Source organism: Phalangium opilio, unplaced genomic scaffold, assembly GCF_054372755.1.
Source record: "Phalangium opilio isolate 3A_F unplaced genomic scaffold, DU_Popi_V2 ptg000079l_1, whole genome shotgun sequence".
NCBI classification, from domain to species: Eukaryota; Metazoa; Arthropoda; class Arachnida; order Opiliones; family Phalangiidae; genus Phalangium; species Phalangium opilio.
In genome coordinates, this window is record NW_028324187.1 from 2,161,371 (window position 1) to 2,181,498 (window position 20,128).

Here is a 20,128-nt window from a genome sequence, read left to right on the forward strand (position 1 = left end):
GGAGTTAACCCCCGCCTCTAAATTACAACAGCATCTCATTGGTTCTTGGAAACTTACGCCCAGGCCTCCATTTACGTCCCCCCTTGTATTTTGAAAGGGGGACTGGGACTATGGCGCGCGACTACTTAGGCATCTTATACCTTTTCCCTAATAAACTAGATATCACTTCTTGCTACTACCCCTTTATTAATAGAAAGATAATTAGACACTATATAGGAGTAAAATTTTTGTCCGTGCTTTGGGGCGCAAGCGACAATTATTTAAAAATAATTGAAATAATTCTCCGTCGCTAGGGTCATCTTATCTTTCAGGCCATGGTAACGCCAAGTGTGTAATATGGGTTATTATAATCTGTAAAAGGTGGCAAGGGACATAACGTATGGAGAAGCACAATGCATTTCGTCGGGCGCCAGTATATAATTCGTCCATTATAGGCCCTAAAACGGCTCTGTAACTTAATCCTTAACGACTCCCTAGGCTTGCATGCGATTCCTTATATTTCCCCCCTCATTTTTGTCTCATGATCAAGGTGGTGCATTCCTCCCCCTACATCCATATATACAGAATTCACCCCTAAGAAACTGAATCCTTGAGTGACTTGTCCGTCTATCCAGAGTCGCTTTCTCTTAAGAAATACGTTCCTACTTACTGTCAAGTGTTAGGGATAGATATAGAAGGTACTTCTTTCTGGGGCCAAAACGTCGTGTTTTATAAGAAAAGTGGTAGCTCTTCCTTGGCCAGATATTACGGGGTAAAACATAGACATTGAAAATAGTTACCGAATCTAGAGTATTTATTTTGGCAAGTGCCTACGTAAGAGCTGAGAATGAAGCGTCCCTACTTGATGTATTTTCAATATCTATGGGACAGATCGGACGATTCTCGAGCGACGACATCACGAGGGACTCGTTCATCATTCTCTGGAGAGGGTAACTGCACTTTGTTCAACTTACAGTAGGTAATGGGTAGGAATATGAGCAACTGCCACGACCTTAGCAATTTTTCTTGGACTTAGAAGGTGAACATATCAGCTTTTTTCGTGATATAGTCCAACCAACCCGACTCCTTCTTTCTTACCCCTGGAAGAGTTTCTTACGGCCTACGTAGACCAGTCAGGGACTGAGGGACGAGGATATTAAGGGACAGGGACAGAAGTTGGGGAGGGAGGAAATTTATACGTAGTCAATGAAGTGTTATTATTCTCCTTTCCTCATCTAGCTCCCGATCTTCCTTTCCGTCAATAATGGACCCATCTTCTTCGTCTTCGTCTTCCACTCTTCTAGATTCTCTTTCCGTGTAATTGCACGCCAGTTTATCATAATTGTTTTGCGCCCATAAATTGATTGCACGTTAGCGATATAGAGTGCAGACGTATTAACTGACCTCATACAGGATTATTATTCGAAAGAAGACCTAATTTTTGGTCTATATTTATTATGGTGAAATATACCTTTATATTTTCGATTAAAAAAGGTTCGGATTAAACGTAAACAAAACTCTTGAAACTTTTTCAACTCGCAATAACACGGTAGCCCTAACTTACTTCAGTTCTTAACCATTTATTCCGTTAACCCTACCTTATTCAATTTCACTTAAGTCCCTTACAATACGCAATGGAGTTCCTTAACCATTTCTTCAAATAACCTTACGGCATTCCATTTGCAGAAAATTCCAGAACAGTTATTACTTCAAGTAGTGAACTTTCCGGCATTAATGTTTGTACTCTTTTAAACACTAGTACAGTTTTGTTGCGTGTAAAACGAAGGCAATCAATCACATGCGAATATCGCCTCACATTTTCAACGGCAATAATTTAGTCTAGGTGCAGTTTAGTTTATTTCCTGCATTTTAGTTACAATGTATAATTATTCTTTTATCTAGAAACTTTCGTAATTAGCTATACCGGGTAAAATAGCGTGAACGTATATCGTGAGTTGATTCGTTAATTTTCAATAACAGTAAAGGTGTTACTATATTTTGACTAATAACATGAAACCAAAACAAGGCAAAACTACAAGATATGCATTTATCTAACCTCTCTTTTTACACGTGTATTCCACATCCCTGCCTTCTACCATTACAGTTCTATTTCAGAAAACAATATACAATACAGATGTAATCTGATTAAGGTAATTGTTAAACTCAGTGTTAAAGAAAAACATGTGAAAACACCCTTTATATAGAAACACAGTTTTATCGCACTGCGCCTAAATGTTCTCTGTTTCGCAATACTTCAGTGTAAAGCAGTTGAAATATTTGTACAGGCGCATAAGTCAAAATTAAAAAATACCATAAATTTAATTTTAAAATGTACTAACTTATTATACATGTATTTAGCTTCTAATTCGTATAAATATGGTTTAAATCACTTAATTATAACTACAAATATATTTAAATAATTAAAATTAATAATGATAAAAAAATTCGCACTGCGCCTTAATGTTGTCTGCTACGTTATGCATTAGTGTGTAGTGGTTGAAACACTTCTAAAGGCGTTTAAACCAAATTTAAAAAATTTAAAATACTTTTAATTTTAATTCTAAACTTTTACTAATTTATTCTACACGTAATTAGTTTCTTATCCGTATAAACATCGTTTAAATCGGTTAATTATAACTTAAAATATATTTAAATAATTAAAATTTACGGGAAGGGATTTTGCAACTACTTGGAGGGGAAATTGTATACGTTTTTAAATATATAACTAGTACGGAAGGAAGGCTTTTAATGCAGGTAGGTCTTTCTATACAATAATTAGGGGCTTAGGTGAAATATGGGCGGTTGAATTAAACGCTTGTTAATGGAAAGGAAGCTGCCCCGGAGCGGCTTTAGAACTGCACCAGAGCAAAACCGAGCGGGGGCGAGAGCGAAAAGTTTTATCTATTAGGTCGGATTAGGAAAGGCGCCTGCAGTGTACGGATATTTTGCAGGTACTTTATTATACGTAATCACTTCTATAAGGTAGGGGGAATGCACCCCCTGTGCAATATTCAATCATTAGAAGTTTGCATTAAATTGGGGTATTTTTCTTTCTAAGGTAAGGTAGTTTAGTTCAGTTCAGTGCAGATAATTATACCGTACACGTTATGAGTTACAATCTAACTTCTTTCAAATTTACTAAGTATAAATTTTAATTGCACTTAATTACGTCGTACATGTTGATTATCTAAACAACAAGCCATCGGTTAGATCTGGTCACACACTGCAGCCACTTAAACACGACTATAATGATTACAGTTGTTCAAGTCAACGTTAAATCAGCGAAATATTTATTAGGAAAACGTGACAGTCAGCAGTTAAGAGGTAAAGAGCTCACAAACAGACAACTATATTCAGCCAACCAACTAGTGCTAGAAGTAAATAATTCCGAAGTAATATAAATATTTCACTGAAGAAGAATGCTTAAATTTTCCCATATATTCTTACAACCACACCTAGGGAGACAAAAACCATCACCTACTGTGATCTCTCCCATAGGACTCGATCACTCGACCAATGTTGGAATATCTTAAATTATGATGGCGTAGCTGTCTCTTAAATTAGGATTCATAGTTTTACATAACTTCTTGGGAACCTGCTTTAGGTAGCGCTCAAATATTCCCACCTTTAAAGAGGCCGTAATTTATCCCAACGCGAAGAGGGAGTGTACACCCCTAAGGAGAATAAACGTCCGTTTGTCACGCGTTATTCGCCCAACTGGCCACTTAAAGCTGAACTCATGGTCAAGCCTTTCTCTCATGACGTCTTAAATCCACCGGTTTTGGCTTTGGATAGCGTAGCATGCATGCTTGTAGCCAAGACCAGCTTTGCTGATAATGGCCAGACTCGGTCACATACGCTGATTAAAATGACTGGCAATGTAAACACGTTCGAACATTCCACGTACGAGGTACCTATCTAGCTAAAGATTAGGCTTAGGTATATATTGTCGTTTAGTATGCTAAGCTTCTTACCTGTATAGGTGAAGGGACGAACCCAGTCTTGATTCCGTGATGGGAATGCTTATCATTGTTTCGAATTGCAATTTGTGTTTTGGCTAAACATTTTAATTATAAACTAATTCTGACATACAAAAGTTGGTTAGGTGTGCCTCCCAAATTGCATTTCATGCTATTTTTAACTGATTCGCTGCTGATTTTCCTGATATCTGAGTTGCCAAATCATTCATGCTGGGAATCTTAAGCCTCTTGTCATGCAGCTTCCTCTCAACCCTTTGTTGCGCTACTGTTATTAAAAATGTTTCAAAAGTAAACCTAAAAACTCAAAATACACCCTTCGCAGGAACCCAAAATTTTTTGGTGATGTTTAAATAGTGAGCCATGCGTGGTCAATTATTTAATCATAACGGGCGTGGCCATCGCGACGTTAAAAGTCCCTGGCGTCTCCCCCCCCCAATACATGCATGTTCTTAGAACAAGAGTGCAGCTAGGCCTTCTTTTTTCAGGCGTCTGCTTTCGCTACTTGACATTGTGTGTAGCCCAAAATCCCCGCCAGGAGAGCGTGCGTCGCTTAATTTGCATGTACCACCATGGCTCCTAATCCATCACTCGCCTGTCAGATATACCTCTCTCTTCCCCCGCGTTCGGGGTGAACCTCTCAGCTACCACACCAGTGTCTACTTAAACTGTCCTTGTAACAAGGTAACTGCACCGAGTTTCGTAACCTTACCATATAGTTCGATTGATTAATAATGTCTAAATTAAGTTGGTAGTACAGAATAGACATTGTACGTTTTCATTTTAACTAGTGTTAAAGGAACCACGGTGTAGTTTTCTGTCTGAAAAATGGGAAACCAGAAAGGTGTCGGATACTATCGTGAACTTAAATCTCTAAAGATATTTTAACAATTAATAATTGTATTACTGATATTCATCTAATTTCTAAGTGTTAGACCCATATGAGAGACTTAAAGTAGTTTAGGATATGTTTTTAGATGAATTTTTGTGTAGATTGTGTACTGACTTAAGTTGAACTTGGTGTTAGGGTTCGCAGAGACAACTGAAATAGAACTAAAGTCTATTCGTAAGGTTGTGGGAACCAGCTCTCTCTTGTCTAACTTGTAGGACCAAGTACCACCTGCTCACCTTTAAGCTTTTCCATCAACAAAATTTCATGTACCATGATACGTATAGAAGACAGATCTGACGTTAAGCCAAAACGGAAATTGTTTTAGGGATTTGGGAAGTAAAATTAAAACAGGGAACGCTGAATTTTATTAAATCCCCTGGAAGTTTATCCGAATGATGGGACTTCTCTCAAGTAGAATAATTTTTGGAATTTTTACAGATGATTGCAATAAAAATCTCACGTAGTATAATTGTGCACATTACTTGATCTATACCCATCATTATTCCAAAACTAAATTAAAAAAAATTAAACAATGAATTAAGTTTGGGCTGAAAAAAAATAAAAAAACAATTTCATTAAAATGCATTATATCGCGTTGCTTCAATGCCTTTCATTCTTATTAAACCTTTTGTGAAAATTTCACCCAAAATTTATCTCAAAAAAAATAAAAAGACACTCATCCCTCTCTCTATCTGAGAATCGGTAGGACAACGGTAACCCAATTGCGCTGATAATCAGCAGTATTTCAAAGGAGTATCTTTACCTTGGTACCATTCTTATCCTACCAATTTTCACTCACCGGGACCGACCTATAGAGGTGGTACTCGGAAGTTTTAAAAACGTTCATTTCCCGACGGTATTCCATAACGTGAATGAAGAATAATTACTTCGAGTGAAGAGACCTTTTTTCGATCGAATTAATCACCCTGTAATGCAAATGCTATAGATTAAAGCGTGGCGCACTCTCACACTTTTTGGTCCTAAACCTACCCCCCTCTCTCGAACGTTCCCAGGAAACTGAAAAAGTCATCAGCGGATCATTAGTCGATCTCCGTAGGGAACTAAACTCTCTCGTCCCCCCCTCTCCCATGGTTGAACTCCCTTTTTGCACTCTTCCCAATCATTTACATTTTAAAAATCACAGAGTGAAAAAAGAAAAAAGTTATTTTAAATCGATTCTCTTGGGGGCCCAGCCGAAAAATCTTCCATATTCCATTAACGAAATTTGCGATTTAAATTTTGTTTCTATCTTATATTATAAATTAAGGGTCTTATTAGGATAAAATCTGTTTCATTATACACTTTGTTGCGGAAAATGTGTATATAGCACAGAATATTTTATATGTAACGGTATAAGCCAGCCATCTCAAGATTATTTCTACAAATTGCGAGTCTCATTGTTAGATCTAGTTACATTCTTTATGAGTATTTATAAACTTTTGGATGATCAAGTTTTTTAATTTAGGATTTTTTTTGAAAAATATTAGCCGGATAAGTTACTAAAACTTTCTAACGCTGTAAATACTTTGACATTACCTTTCTATACCGACTTTGTTAATAAACAATAATACATAACGACTTTGTAGATGTTTTTGAAATAGTGACGATATTATCATTAACTATGACGATATATTATCGTTTAATGTGACGATATTATCATTAACTATGACGATATATTATCGTTTAATGTGACGATATTATCATTAACTATGACGATATATTATCGTTTAATGTGACGATATTATCATTAACTATGACGATATATTATCGTTTAATGTGACGATATTATCATTAACTATGACGATATATTATCGTTTAATGTGACGATATTATCATTAACTATGACGATATATTATCGTTTAATGTGACGATATTATCATTAACTATGACGATATATTATCGTTTAATGTGACGATATTATCATTAACTATGACGATATATTATCGTTTAATGTGACGATATTATCATTAACTATGACGATATATTATCGTTTAATGTGACGATATTATCATTAACTATGACGATATATTATCGTTTAATGTGACGATATTATCATTAACTATGACGATATATTATCGTTTAATGTGACGATATTATCATTAACTATGACGATATATTATCGTTTAATGTGACGATATTATCATTAACTATGACGATATATTATCGTTTAATGTGACGATATTATCATTAACTATGACGATATATTATCGTTTAATGTGACGATATTATCATTAACTATGACGATATCATCATTAACTTCGAAATAGGTTGATTATTGAATTAACAGTAGGTAGGTGCGTATGTACCATCAAAAGCGAAATTTATAAAAAATTACTTTTGTGGTATTTTCTTCTTAATTTTTTATAGAAGTTTCCTTTCCTATTTAAATTCTTAGTATGATTTCCTCTATAAAAACTTTCTCCTTCTGTAATTTCAAGGTCTACCGAGAGGGGGGAAATCTCAAATTCTCAAAGGGGAGGGTGCACTTTAAAGAAATAGCTAGAGAGGGCTACAGGAGGTTGACCTAAGCCAGTAGCAGGAACGAATGTACGGGACAGGTTTTTCTAAATTTTAGTGAGCCAGTCTTCCCTCGTGTAGAGTAAGGTAAAATGGCGTTCGATAAGAACTTCTTCAGGTAAATATTCATCGTTTTCGTTTCATTATCTCAATTTAAAACGGATTTAACCACCATTTTTCTTAAAAAAATGGTTTGTTAACAATACTTGGCTAACCCCTGGTCATAATTAGGGTTAATTTAGTTAATAAATAGGCGTAAATTGTAACGTGGTTTCAACTAAGACTAGGTGAGGTTTTTGACAGTAGACTCCAGACTTGCAGGAGGAGAGGAGTGAGACGGGTATGTTGACTCGGTGCGTTCAGTACAATAAACCGAAAGAATCGGTGTATACATTTCCGGTTTGAATTGTTTTATTAATATGACTTTATTTTACTTCCTAGTTAAAATTCAGCCCTAATAATTATTGTAGTTTACATTATTTTGAATCTTTACTAACTAAAGTATTCAACCCATGGCTTAACCTTTTCCACCGTTAAAGTAATTAATTTTCCTGTGAAATTAGTGAAGCAAATGAGTTAGGAGGTGCTGAAAATTTAACATACCAATTGTTTAAAATCGGGGGTACGAACCACAGGGGGTTCAAAATAGGTCAAAAAGGGTCATGGGACTCGCTCTAAGTCCCTACCCTATACATTCCAACTTCACTCCTACCCTTAGGTCTCTACAGTATCATTTATAAAGAAAGTAAGTTGGGACTAGTCAAGCTAAGAGCGCTGTCAAAGACACCTGCCTCCCCCCACTTCGACCTCGTTTTTGCCAAGCCGGTAATTAATGGACTATGGCTCTTTATTGTCTCCAACAAAACTATCAAGATAGCATGACGTCTTTAGCAGGCAGGCAAAGACCGAACAAAAGGGGGGGGGACAACGAGGTAACGCCTTCGAAGTAGGCTTCCCATTGTAAAAATTTTCTCTCAAGTTGCCAAGCTTTGAAAAGGTTTTCTAATGGCAGTTTAGGCCTAACCAGGTCGAAGTGTAGGGCAGAAGTTGTTAAAACCCTAGTTATAAGAAGCTTTAAAATTTTTATCCGTAGACCTAAAGTTCAGAGCTATCATGGGACGTTTGCGGCCATTAAGTGAACTTTTGTAATCCTGTTGCGGTTACTTTTCGTGTTATTTACTTCTGAGTAGTTTTAGTTTTACTTTCGCGTGTGACAGAGTCATTTTTAGCCCTTCTTAGGTCAAAAGAGATATAGGAAGGTATGGCGTGATGGAGACCATTTTCCGAAAACCAAAGTGTCCCTCGTCACTTATTAGTTGTTTTCTGATTGCCAAAAAAGAGCAAAAACGGAATTGCTACCGGCTGTTACCGTCATAAAGTTGCTATTTTGGTCGTCGTATTTTTGCCTAATGACATTTGAAGTTTGCGTCGTGATTACGCTTATTATGTTTAGGTGACCATTACCATGATGTCTGTTGTTTGAATAGGGTTATAAAGGTACATGTTGGGTCAATATATTGTCCGAGTATAATTCAAGAGACGTTAAATTTAATGGACGTTCTCATTGGTTCGATTTAATTCAGGAAAACAGAGGCATTGTCTTTCGAGGTGGCTGTAATTTTCATTTTGGCGAAGGCTTTTTGAAAGACGTAAAGTGTTTAACCAAAAACGGATTTATGGGATAAGAACGTCGGAGTTAGCGAATTCACTCCCCATCCTCGCATACTTTATTGAGAAACTTCGTCTGCTTATATTTTGACTCCACCCACAAATTCTGTATATAGCTACTTCTAGAGATCGAATTTGTGGGTGGAGTCAAAATATAAGCAGACGAAGTTTCTCAATAAAGTATGCGAGGATGGTACTAGAGGCTAAAGCTATGATCCGACGTTCTTATCCCATAAATCCGTTTTTGGTTTAACCCCACTTATAAAAGGGAAGTGGTCAGAAGAAAGAAATTTATTCTAAACCGCAAAAACCCTTCTTTTAATCGTTAATCCAATTTATCCACACTTTGTTTATTTACCATTCTATTGGGTAAAACTTTAAAGTATTGCCGTTGTGACTAACAGTGACAAGAGTTGAATTTTGCTAAGTTTAAATTCTCAGGAGAATTCTAGGGGCATCATCCTACATCGCATTCCTGATCAGAATTTACCATAATACCCAAGGCGTCTTAGCGCAAAATCAATCCCATCCATGCTGGCATAGTGTAGAGTCACACAGTGCGCACCGAGGGGTTCAGTTCGAGATATATCCCCTCAAATATACACCAAAGGGAATCGGGCTGTTTAATTAGACCGCAGACATTGGGACCATGATATATTGTACCACTATACCACCAAGAAGGGGGTCTGTCAGTTAGTTTCAATATTGGGAATTTTGTAGGGGAGCACCTCCTGCCTCTATTATCCCAAACATACATAGTAATGGGAGGGGGGCTAGAGGCGTTGATTTAATACACGAATAAAAGGACCTAGGCCTACGAAATGTGTAAGGATGGAATACATAAATTGCGGATGCGGAACCAAGGCTTAGCGGGAGAAACCAACAGTGTGTTTTGATAGTCAACCTGAGGTGTGTGTTGCTATAAACGCAACATTGCTTAAATTAGTATTGAAATTTAGTTCCGCCTAAGCCATAGTTATGTTCCTTCAGAGCCTTTGATGTCTTCGGTATTCTTGCACCTAATGCAAGAATATCTATTATGTCTTCTCTAGAGTACTTCTAGCAGTACGTGTCTTGGTGCAATGCATCTAACTTGGTCAACAGTGAAGACTAAGGAAACCGATCTTATATTTATACAGATAGGGTTGCTATAGTCATTTGAGTTCAGTTCAGATCATTCAGTCCCAAACCTGCAGGAAATGCTATTGCAACTTATTGGCAGCCCTGAAGCTGGGTTAAAGTTAAGAAAAGGGGGAGGAAAGTTCTCTAGCCCCCTTTAGTGCACTCTATCTATGCCTTTTTTTGTAATTTTTGTTAATTTCGGTTTGGGAAAGAAGAAAAACCTCAATGAGTTTTCTTTCATCGCCTTCGAATTACAAACCCTCGTTGCTATCTCAGTTTTCCTTACACGGTTCCTTTACTCCGAAGCTCTTGTCTTGACTCCGAATGAATCTCTAAGGGTCTTTCACCATCCCGTCCTCGATAATTAACGCTAACTCGAGCATGAGATAAAAGCCTCCTGCCTGTTGGCACACTACCATACCACTATTTTCCTTTTTAACAGAGAGACAGAGAAAAAAAATGAGGAAAAACCTTTTTTCCTTCTCTCTCTCTCTTTTCCCCACACAATTTTTTTATTATTTATCTGCGTATTTCTCCTGATCTTTTGCATCAGATTGGGTTGCTATTAGCAACCAAACAGCAACAAGAAGCCGCGTATAAGTCAAGAAGGAATTTTTAAACAAACATAATTTGAACTTAGCTTAAACTGCCATGTTAACTTGCCCAAGATACTGATTGATTACTACCCCATATTTTTTTCATAATTTCATTACTGTACCATGAAAAGAACAGGTAAATAATGACCAACCAACTACAGTGGTCAGTTTTTTCCATTGGCCTCCAAAAATAGGAGTAATACGTGTTACAAAAGTGGAAAGATTTCACGAAATTGTAACGATGTTGAAATACATGCACGGTTACATAAAGGAGCCAATTTTTTTTTGCCCAAAAACCTTTTCCTCTCTTAACCTCATGGGATTTTCATATATGTATATATTTTTTTCTCGATGCTTGTTCTCTGTTAATGAGGTGATGCCTAATTTACCACCATGGTTCCTTTTTTTTTTTGGGTTCCCTTCTAGGGCCTAGTAATTTATATTATCTTGGAAATTTTTTTTTGGCGTTGAATATTTTAATGTCGTTTTTATGAAGAATTTGTGGTCGGTTTGGGGATTAGGGTAATTGTTCTTGACGTCGGACACTAGCCAAGAAAAATCCCCTTATTTGACTTTAGACGAATCAAAATTTAATTTCCCCAAAATGTATCTGAACGACTATCCAATCCCTCGTAGTAAACCCCCTAATATCTATGAAAATAAGCTGGGCTGGGGATATTAAAAATTTTAATTTGATATCGGTGTAATTTTAATACGGTTTTAATGGAAGTTTAATTAGTTTGTACTGGTATTAAATTAGGGTTTTTTTTATTATTAAATATTTTTTTTCTTGCAGTTAATGAGTTTCGATATCAACCGGATTAACTATGAGTGCCCGAGTTCAAGCCGCGGCAGCTTTGCATTTCACAGATAAATCATTTTCGGGAGTACCTCGATTATTGGAAGATTTGCAGCGATTAGCTGAAGACAGAGATTCCGCCGATTTGGTCTTCATAGTTGGAAGAGAGGAAGCACCTGTCTACGCTCATAGACTGATTTTACGAGCCAGGTAATACAATGCCCTCTCCTTTTTTTAGTTTAAGGTTTTGTAAAGGTTAAATTTTAAATTTCGTCTTTAATATTAACTCGAAATTAATCTCAATAGTCCCTTTTCTTAAACGGTAACGAAAGATGTTACTAGTCCACCAAATTTAGTCTGTATTGTTTGAAGCTCTGTCTAATGTCTTTGTTACCCACATACCGAATACTCCATCGAAAGAAAACAAAGTGGTCAAACACCAGACTCTATTTCACCCCCGACTTACGAAAAGAGTATATAAATTCAATATTAATAATTAAATTTAAATTAATTAGCATTGTCTGTTTTGCTTCATAATTGAATCTAATTAAGAAACGGTAACCCCGACATTTTCAACTCACAATCGCCTATAAATAACTCCCAAATTATTGGTGACAGACTAAAATGAAACACCCTGTATATAGAAAGTATTGACAATGCAATTAGTCGAGCGTAGCAAATATAAGTATTAATATCTCTCATTAATTAGTTATAAATATTCCGCACACCGAACATAACGGTATCACCATCGCTTAAAATTTAAAATATTCAGTTTTAAAATTCGTCCAAGAGAGTAAGTAACTAAGCCTTGGAGACTGGCGCCCGGGTAAAGCCCCGGCCAGCTATAACCGTTGTTGCGCTTTTACACAAAAATTTATTCTTTTATAATTTATCTTCCACGGAAAAGGAAGAGAAGTGGGGGAGAGGAAGGGAATTGTCCTTCCGCTTTGCTAAGCTAACCCCATCCCTGTCCTACCACCACCACCCTTCTACCCTGGTAGTTATTGATCCAAGATTTCCACCTGTCCCTGTTCCCACCATCATGGGGTCTCTCGTCCACTCTTCTTGATTGCTAGTCACCAAGTTACGACCAAAACCAAGTATCTTTCCATTTTGTGTCATTTATGAGACTTCCTTTCGGAAGTAAAGATGAGTTAGGCTTTTACCGAATCCCCAGCACCTTACTATTTCTTATATATCGTTGTGTTTACACGAGGAACCCTGCTCTAAAGGAGCTTAGTGCTTTCCCTGTGAGAAAAACGTATTTTATATACATACCACCACGAAGGATAAAGGTTTATACCATGGATGATTAAGCTGATGTATCTTGGATATGGTACTTTTATATTTTTTAGAACTTAGTATTGATTTTCGGTGTAAGTTTCGCATCCAAGGTACAATATGTATGATCTCCTTGCCAAACTTTCGTTTTTGACATTGAGTAATTTTCGATATAGATTTTTCTTCTACTATTTTGATGTCTCTGTACTTAGCCCCCAGTAGAAAATTAATGGTATTTTGTATTGTAGTTAGTGATGGAAGGTTATATTATCTCTCATCAAAAGCCTAACTGCAACTGGATAAATTTCTTGTACTAACTTGAAAACAAATATGGTAGGGCGTGTTTTTTTTGTGGATGTATCTTGTTCGAAAATAACATCTGTTTGCCTCCATGGACTCTGCAAATACTTTTCCTAAGCCTGAAGATCTAGTAGATTTTTACGTAAACCCCCTCGTTGGTTAGCTAGTTCTTGAGCCACTCCATCTTTTTCTGCACAAAAAATGTCGTGTTTGGTATTTACGAGGTTTAAGCCTCTACAAGCACATCCCTGTCATCGTTTCCCTTTTGGGCGAGAAATAGGTTGAACGACAAATATTTTGCTTTGACGTTCTTGGAATTTCTCTTTGCTTATCTTCCGCTGCTAAGGTAACATTTCCTAAAACCAACAAATAACAACTTTTCTAAATATATTTTTCAATAGATTTTAAAACCAGTTTTGAGTTAAACATTGAAGTGTTTTCAGTTAAATAGTGTGATGTATTTCAAATAGTAGAAATAGGTTTTTAATTTCAAAGAGAATTTTGAATCGGGAGATTTCAACCAAGGCTTAAAAAATTCAAGCCTTTTATAGGAAAACCTTGTATTTAGAGCAATCTATTTTATTTAAATCATCTTCTAGTGTATAATATATATGTTCATTCAACTGATAAACCTTGCTCAAAAAGGGGACACAAAAGGTCTATGATCTGGGTATATACTGAAGCCAAACTCTTTATTCGTTGTAGTTAGGCCTAACTGAACTGAAAAGAGTTATCTTTTCTATGGATTCCTTTCACCCAGATAATATTTCCTATTGGGTTTTTATCCTTTGCTTTATTATCCTTGGGAAAATAATGTAACAAAAACCTGCGTAGGCCTCAATATATTCTCTTGGCCAGTTTCTTTTTAGAAAACAAATGTTTGAAGAACATTTTTTTCTTCGAATTCTCATTTTTAAGAGCCCGTAGATTTTCCATTGAAATTCGATGAAAGAATGGATTTATTGATTCTAAATAATAATAATAATAATAAAAAAACAAACTTCTAAATTCATTTTTCTACCCTATTTTTTTATATAAATTTTTGGTTTGGCAATATCTTTTCAGTTGCAAAGATATTGTAGTGAAAATCATTCCAATATATATATATATCTTCAAACAACGTATAATAAAAAATAACAATGTGGTTTGGTTTTAGCAACTGCTTCGTTTTTATGTCTTATAACTTAGAAACATATTGACAGTTTTGATATATAATATATTTTACGTTTATATAGTGGTTTACAACCTTAGCGCTGTATTTTTTATACTGAAAAGCAGTTTCGTACGAAGTTCAACTATGCACCTTCTAGCGTTGCGACAGAAGGCAGTAAAAAACAATTTTTATATCCGAACTATCGGAACCACGAAATAATACCATCAATTTTCGCGTCGATGGTGTATGTACCTCTTTACCAAGCCATGGTGAAACTTTATCCTTACAAGGCTCTCAAAGAACATATAATATACCAAATAAAATTGAACTGGTCTACCTTCTTCCTAGAGTCGGTACAATAGACCTCTCACTGACCTCCAAGGCCCATCCAGGAAAGATCTACCTTTCGAGTTCATGTCGCCTTCAATTAGGCCTCGCATTTTGTCATTTTGTATGGTGTCGCGTGGGCGAAGTCTACATCTAACGGTGGGGATCTTTGATCTTGATTTCTTGAGCCCTATAATAAGGTGTAAGACGAAAGGAAGGCCAGGGACTGTCAGACGCAGAATCGTAAAGAAAAATAAAAGAAGTTAAAGAGGCCAGAAGAGAGGCTGAGATGGGTGGGAAATAAAAAGCTCTTTTGAGGTTTCGCTCGTTTGAGGGGGAGATTTTTAAAAGTCATTTCGATTGAACTTCAACTTCCAATTTTACTTTTTTTCTTTTTTTGGTAAAAGAGGGATTCTTTTCTTTGGTTTTGTCCTTCCTTTGTGAATAGCCAGAGATGAATAGCCCTTTTTATTTTGACCCTCTAGGATGAGTAGCTTTAACGTTTTCAACTGAAAGAAATTAATACGCTAATTAAAGTTAATTAGGTATAAAGGAATCGCCGCGAGCGTAAAGCTTACAATTAGGCTTAGATAATTGGTTGGAAAGGTATGTTTGGAAGTTTTGTCTGGACAACAACATCCAAAACGGCTACATTAGAAAACCTATAGCTCCTGTAGAAGTGTTCCAACAGTACTTAGAGCGACGGTTGCATTTTTTTGCTCGAGTATCAAATTTTATCTCGAAATGATATTGATTCTTTTCACATTTATTAGAAGAAATATTTACCTAAGGTGAGTGAGATGGAAACTGTTTTTAAATAAGTCGTGATTTACGGTTAGGGAATACCGGGAAACCATTTCTCATAATTTATTTTCTCTGAAAAGTTTCAATTCTATACTCAGTCTAGCTAGAGCTAGGGGAAATATTTATCAAAATATGATATTTTAACAATAAATAACGACGCCACGCGCTTCCCGAAAGTTAATTGAATTTTGAGAATTCACCCCTAGGGTTTTACGTTACAGTTACTGGTTATTTACAGCTTCAATAAATAAACGGCACGTATATATTTTTACCAATCAACCTTTGTTGAATATTTTATTTTTCAAATTCACAACTGTAGTTTTGAATGTTGATTTAGAATTTTTCGATAGTCATAAATAAGGACTTAGTTAATAAAAACTATTCTTTATTCCAAGAAACGTATTTTACAGTTAATAATAAAGATGCTGAAAAGATAATGTAGATGGAGCTAAAGAGGATCTTGAATTCACTATAGCCTCCATACGTTGAGGATACTCTAACTCCATCTAGAATGGCCTCTAGGCACGTTTATCTTTTATGTAGCAATTGAATTTGTTTATTGAAAACAAAAAGGTTGTTTCTAATGGAAAGAAAAGGGAATATACAGGGTGTTTGTGAAAGGTCCATCAATAATGAAAGGGCGTATTTATTGGGCCATTTTGAGTCGAAAATGTTCTATGACATTTTTCCGTTCGGGCCACTGTTTTCAAGTTATGATTGGAGTAATTTACGGATGACCCCTTAAATTTAATTAAGAAATTGAAAGACAGCGCTAATTTAATGAAGGGGTCATCCCTAAAATATTCAAATCATAACTCGAAAACCGTGGCTCGGACGGCAAAATGTCATAGAACATTTTCGACTCAAAATGGCCCAATAAATACGCCCTTTCATTATTGATGGACTTTTCACAAACACCCTGTAGGTAGGAAGATATATAACCTTAGACCACAAAAGTTTCTAGACACGTAAGGAAGTTACAAAAAGAAATGGGAAAGCTTTTTCAAATAAATATAAAAAATGAAACTCTGGGTAAAGGGGATCAGCAACAACAGCGTAAAAACGCGTGTTTTCGAGACAAAACAGAAATCTAAACATACAACATGTAAGTCTCTGAATCTCGAGCAAAGGAAAAGAAATTGTTTGAAAGGAAGGTTGAATTTCTCTTTTGTTTACTTTGATAACATGTTGAGCGTTTTTGCTTTGGAGCCATCCAGCTAGCCAGCTCCAGTGGCCGTGTGTAAGGGAACATCTGTTTCTGTTTTCTTTCTTCATCCTAACATCGTGGTACAGCTAACTCGCTATACACCCTTGCTCCTAGTCCTTTGTTTTCTCTGGTATACTTTTTGTTTCGGATTGCAGACAAAAGAAAAGGGAAAAAGAGCTTGAGCAACGACGTCCCAAACGATCTAGGAAATGATATCAATTGTGGTGTGTATATCATTTTTCTCTTTCGTTGCTTATACGACGCCCTATTCTTTCATGACCCGTTCATTTAGTTTGTGGGTTGTTAATATTTGGTTTGGGAAATATTATATGACCTTTATTATTAAATGACCATTCTTCATGGGCTTTTATTACATATAGCAACATATATCTTTCTTTCTGAATTGTGGACAGTTTGTCTAACAAAATTTGGTCTATAGCTTTCTGTTTTACTTAAAATATCCGTGGCAAGCGAAAATTGTGAAAAATTATAATTAAATTCAGGGAATTTCCTCGTTATTAGCTAAACCAACAGCTGGCGGCTTGCCTCTTAGTTTTATTCGCCGGACCGTAAACTAACCTTTAAGTTGGTCCAGTTATCGCCACTGAATAGAGTTAAAAGCAGGATACGCCGTATTCTAACCTACCCTACAAACCATTTATCTATTCAACTAAGATACCTGGACCAAATACTATTACGTATATCTCAAGCAGTTGACCGAGGCTTAGAGACTTTTTTGTTTTTCTTCGAGACTTTTCGGTAGTCTGAACTGCCTGCCCTAATGGTTAGAGTTTGTTTCCGTTCGGCCGTACCGTGATTCGAGCTTGACCGATCCGTCAACTGCCCCCTTGTCACTACGCTGTGTCTTGCTCCTTTGCTCTTTGTCTGTGGCCTAGCCTGATGTGGCCCTACCTTCTATACTTTATCAGAAGCCCGTGTTTTTCGTGGTCTGATCTGAAGCGATTCTTGGCTGACTGAGTTTTCTTTCTTGGTTTTGGTGTTACTATACCGTTAGGCCCGTCATTCTAGTTCATTCGTTTGAAAGGAGATTGTTTCCTTCAAGTGTTTGTGACGATTGAAAACTTTCTTCCGAACACTTCAAATTACCCAATGTAGCTGCTCTAGACTGTTCGTCTAGGCCTACATTTGCTGATCGCAAACAAACTTCGATTAAGACAAACGTTCCGAATTCTTTTGCATCGTTCGTCTACATAATCTAATTCAAAAAAGCTAAGGAATACACCATGTACAGTATCACAGGTAGATGTTAATAAAAACAGTTCTATTTTTAGCCTTTTCGACGTTGAAAGATCTGTCATGTACTTTAGGTGATGGGGAGGTTGGTTGGAATGAAATATCGTGTAGGATGTAGTTAATCCAGTCGCGGGAGCAGCAACTCTCTTTCATATTTGGCGTCTTTCTAATTAATAGCGGGGATGAGTACTTGTTCGTTGCTATAGCAACGTCGTCGGGGAAGACGGGTGACTAAAGACGTTTTTCTCGCCAGAGCTGTCTTTCTCTCGATGAATTTTATCTCGAGTAAAACACAGCAGAGCGTCCGCCTCCCAAATTCCGTTCGCACTTGGCTAATTTAGGGCTTTAGGCAGCTGCAATCTGTATGAAAATAATATTTAATTAAAGTGGGATTAGTTTTTTACGAGCCGCAATCTTTATAGATTTAAAACAAAGTATGAAGTTAATTTGCGTTTGGCCATAGGGTTTGAATTAGGATTTAGTGCAACCGAGTGCGAATGGTACAAAAATCCATCCAGAGATTGGTATGTCATTAAAAAGGGATTAGCCTCGATGGTCTGCGCTCTTTTCATTATCTGAGTTCCGTCTGTTTCAATGTTTCTTTACTTCGACCCCGACTTAACCCTTGAATCATAATAAATCCGCAATTCTTTGTAATGAAAAAACTTAACTATATTCTTTGACCAGTGCATGTTTCTTTGCGAAACAACTTAATTAATTAAATTTAATTGAAGAAGAAAAACATATTGTCAGAACTTAAAACACTCTATTAAAGAAACGGTTAACAAAAATATAAACACGATAAGACTAAAAGAAAATAAACACCGTATCCAAGTGTTTTAGTTAGGGAGCCTAGTAAAGTAAACTTTTAAGACTTTTCAACTTTATAATTTCGGTGCTTCCCAAATTCTAATTAGCTGGTGTGTGTGTGTGTGTGTGTATGTATGTGTGTCTATACGTACATAGACTTACGCTGGGATGGGTAACACAGCGAGCGATACTACGGTTAGAATCTCTATTTTTCTCGGGGCTTTTGGGAGTAAATTAATGAACTCAAAAGCGAGTGACACGTCTTTCCTGCAAAACTAGTGAGCTGCCAACTTTTCAGGATGTTGTTTGTAGAGAAACCGGCGGGTTTATCTTTGCCCCGCCCCCTCTTTTTCAAAGGGACGGTGTGCGGTAGAATTTTATGTTGATTTTGTGTTAATTAGTTATAATTTGTTCCATAATAGACTTTAATTGGTATGCAGGGAAGAAACAACTCCTTTGTCTTATAACTAGTTGGTCATCTTGTGATACGAATTTTGAAACAAAATCTGAATGACTCGTCAACGCCCAGCCTCAACTGCTTTAGCTAGGAAACAAACTAGTTTTACTGTGATGTGGAGGTATTCACTTTGAAATATTTTAGTAATCTGCGGCCATATTGAAAATGGCGGCCAAAAATGTATAAACTTCAATAATGAAGTAACTTTCGTACGTTTAAGTTTGAACCACTGGTTCACTATTTCTTATAGACACGCTGTATGGTTTTTGAATTTGAATATGGAGCCATCTTTAAAAACGGTGGCCAAAAACATGAAACAAAATATCCTATACATTTTAAATTATGTTTTCTGTGTAAGTTATATTTAAGGATGTATGGAATGGGGTTTGTATCTTCGACCATCTTGGAGAATGGCGTAAGAAAAAGTAATCAAAACATCACGAAGTGACGGCCTCCGTACTTTTTAACAATTTCAAAAGTACCTTTAAAGGTCCTGGAATTTGGTTACTATCTATTACGTTAGGATCATTTTAGCTTCTCTTTAAAGATAGACAAAGACTAAGCATAGCGCGTTGCTATTTTATTTTGAGTACATCTTTGTTTCGTAGGAATGGAGAACAGTCTAAGGAATTAAAAGGGGTTGGGTGGTCTTTGAAGAGACATAGTTAGTCGGTATATTGTATAGAGTTAAGACTTTAAACAAAAGGGCCGCTGGCGGCCCCCAAGAGGAAAGGTGGTAAGCGTGTTTGATTCTGATAAATTAACTAGATCAGGGAATTGGACGCAGCCAAGAATTCCGCTAATTTATAGAATGCTAAGCTCCAGCCTGCTTTATAGATACAGTTTGCTAATGCTCGCATGCCCCTCGTCGTATTTAAAAAAATAAAAAGGGAGCCGACGCTATAGGCTTTACTATGCCTGTCCTATTTTTGATATCTCTGTATGAAACGCGGCTGCGAAATTTTTAAAATGGATCGTTTCAAAA

General features: G+C 36.4%; 1 protein-coding gene across 1 annotated transcript in view; it reads left to right on the plus strand.

Moving 5' to 3' along the window:
- The first annotated feature begins 7,346 nt into the window (after positions 1–7,346).
- Positions 7,347–20,128, plus strand: part of LOC149654154 (serine-enriched protein) — a 36,386-nt gene continuing 23,604 nt past the window's right edge. The window contains exons 1-2 of the mRNA XM_089845548.1: positions 7,347–7,483; positions 11,548–11,760. Of these exons, the coding sequence (XP_089701674.1) occupies positions 11,579–11,760 (182 nt within the window). The 5' untranslated portion in view covers positions 7,347–7,483; positions 11,548–11,578. The remainder of the gene's footprint in view (positions 7,484–11,547; positions 11,761–20,128) is intronic.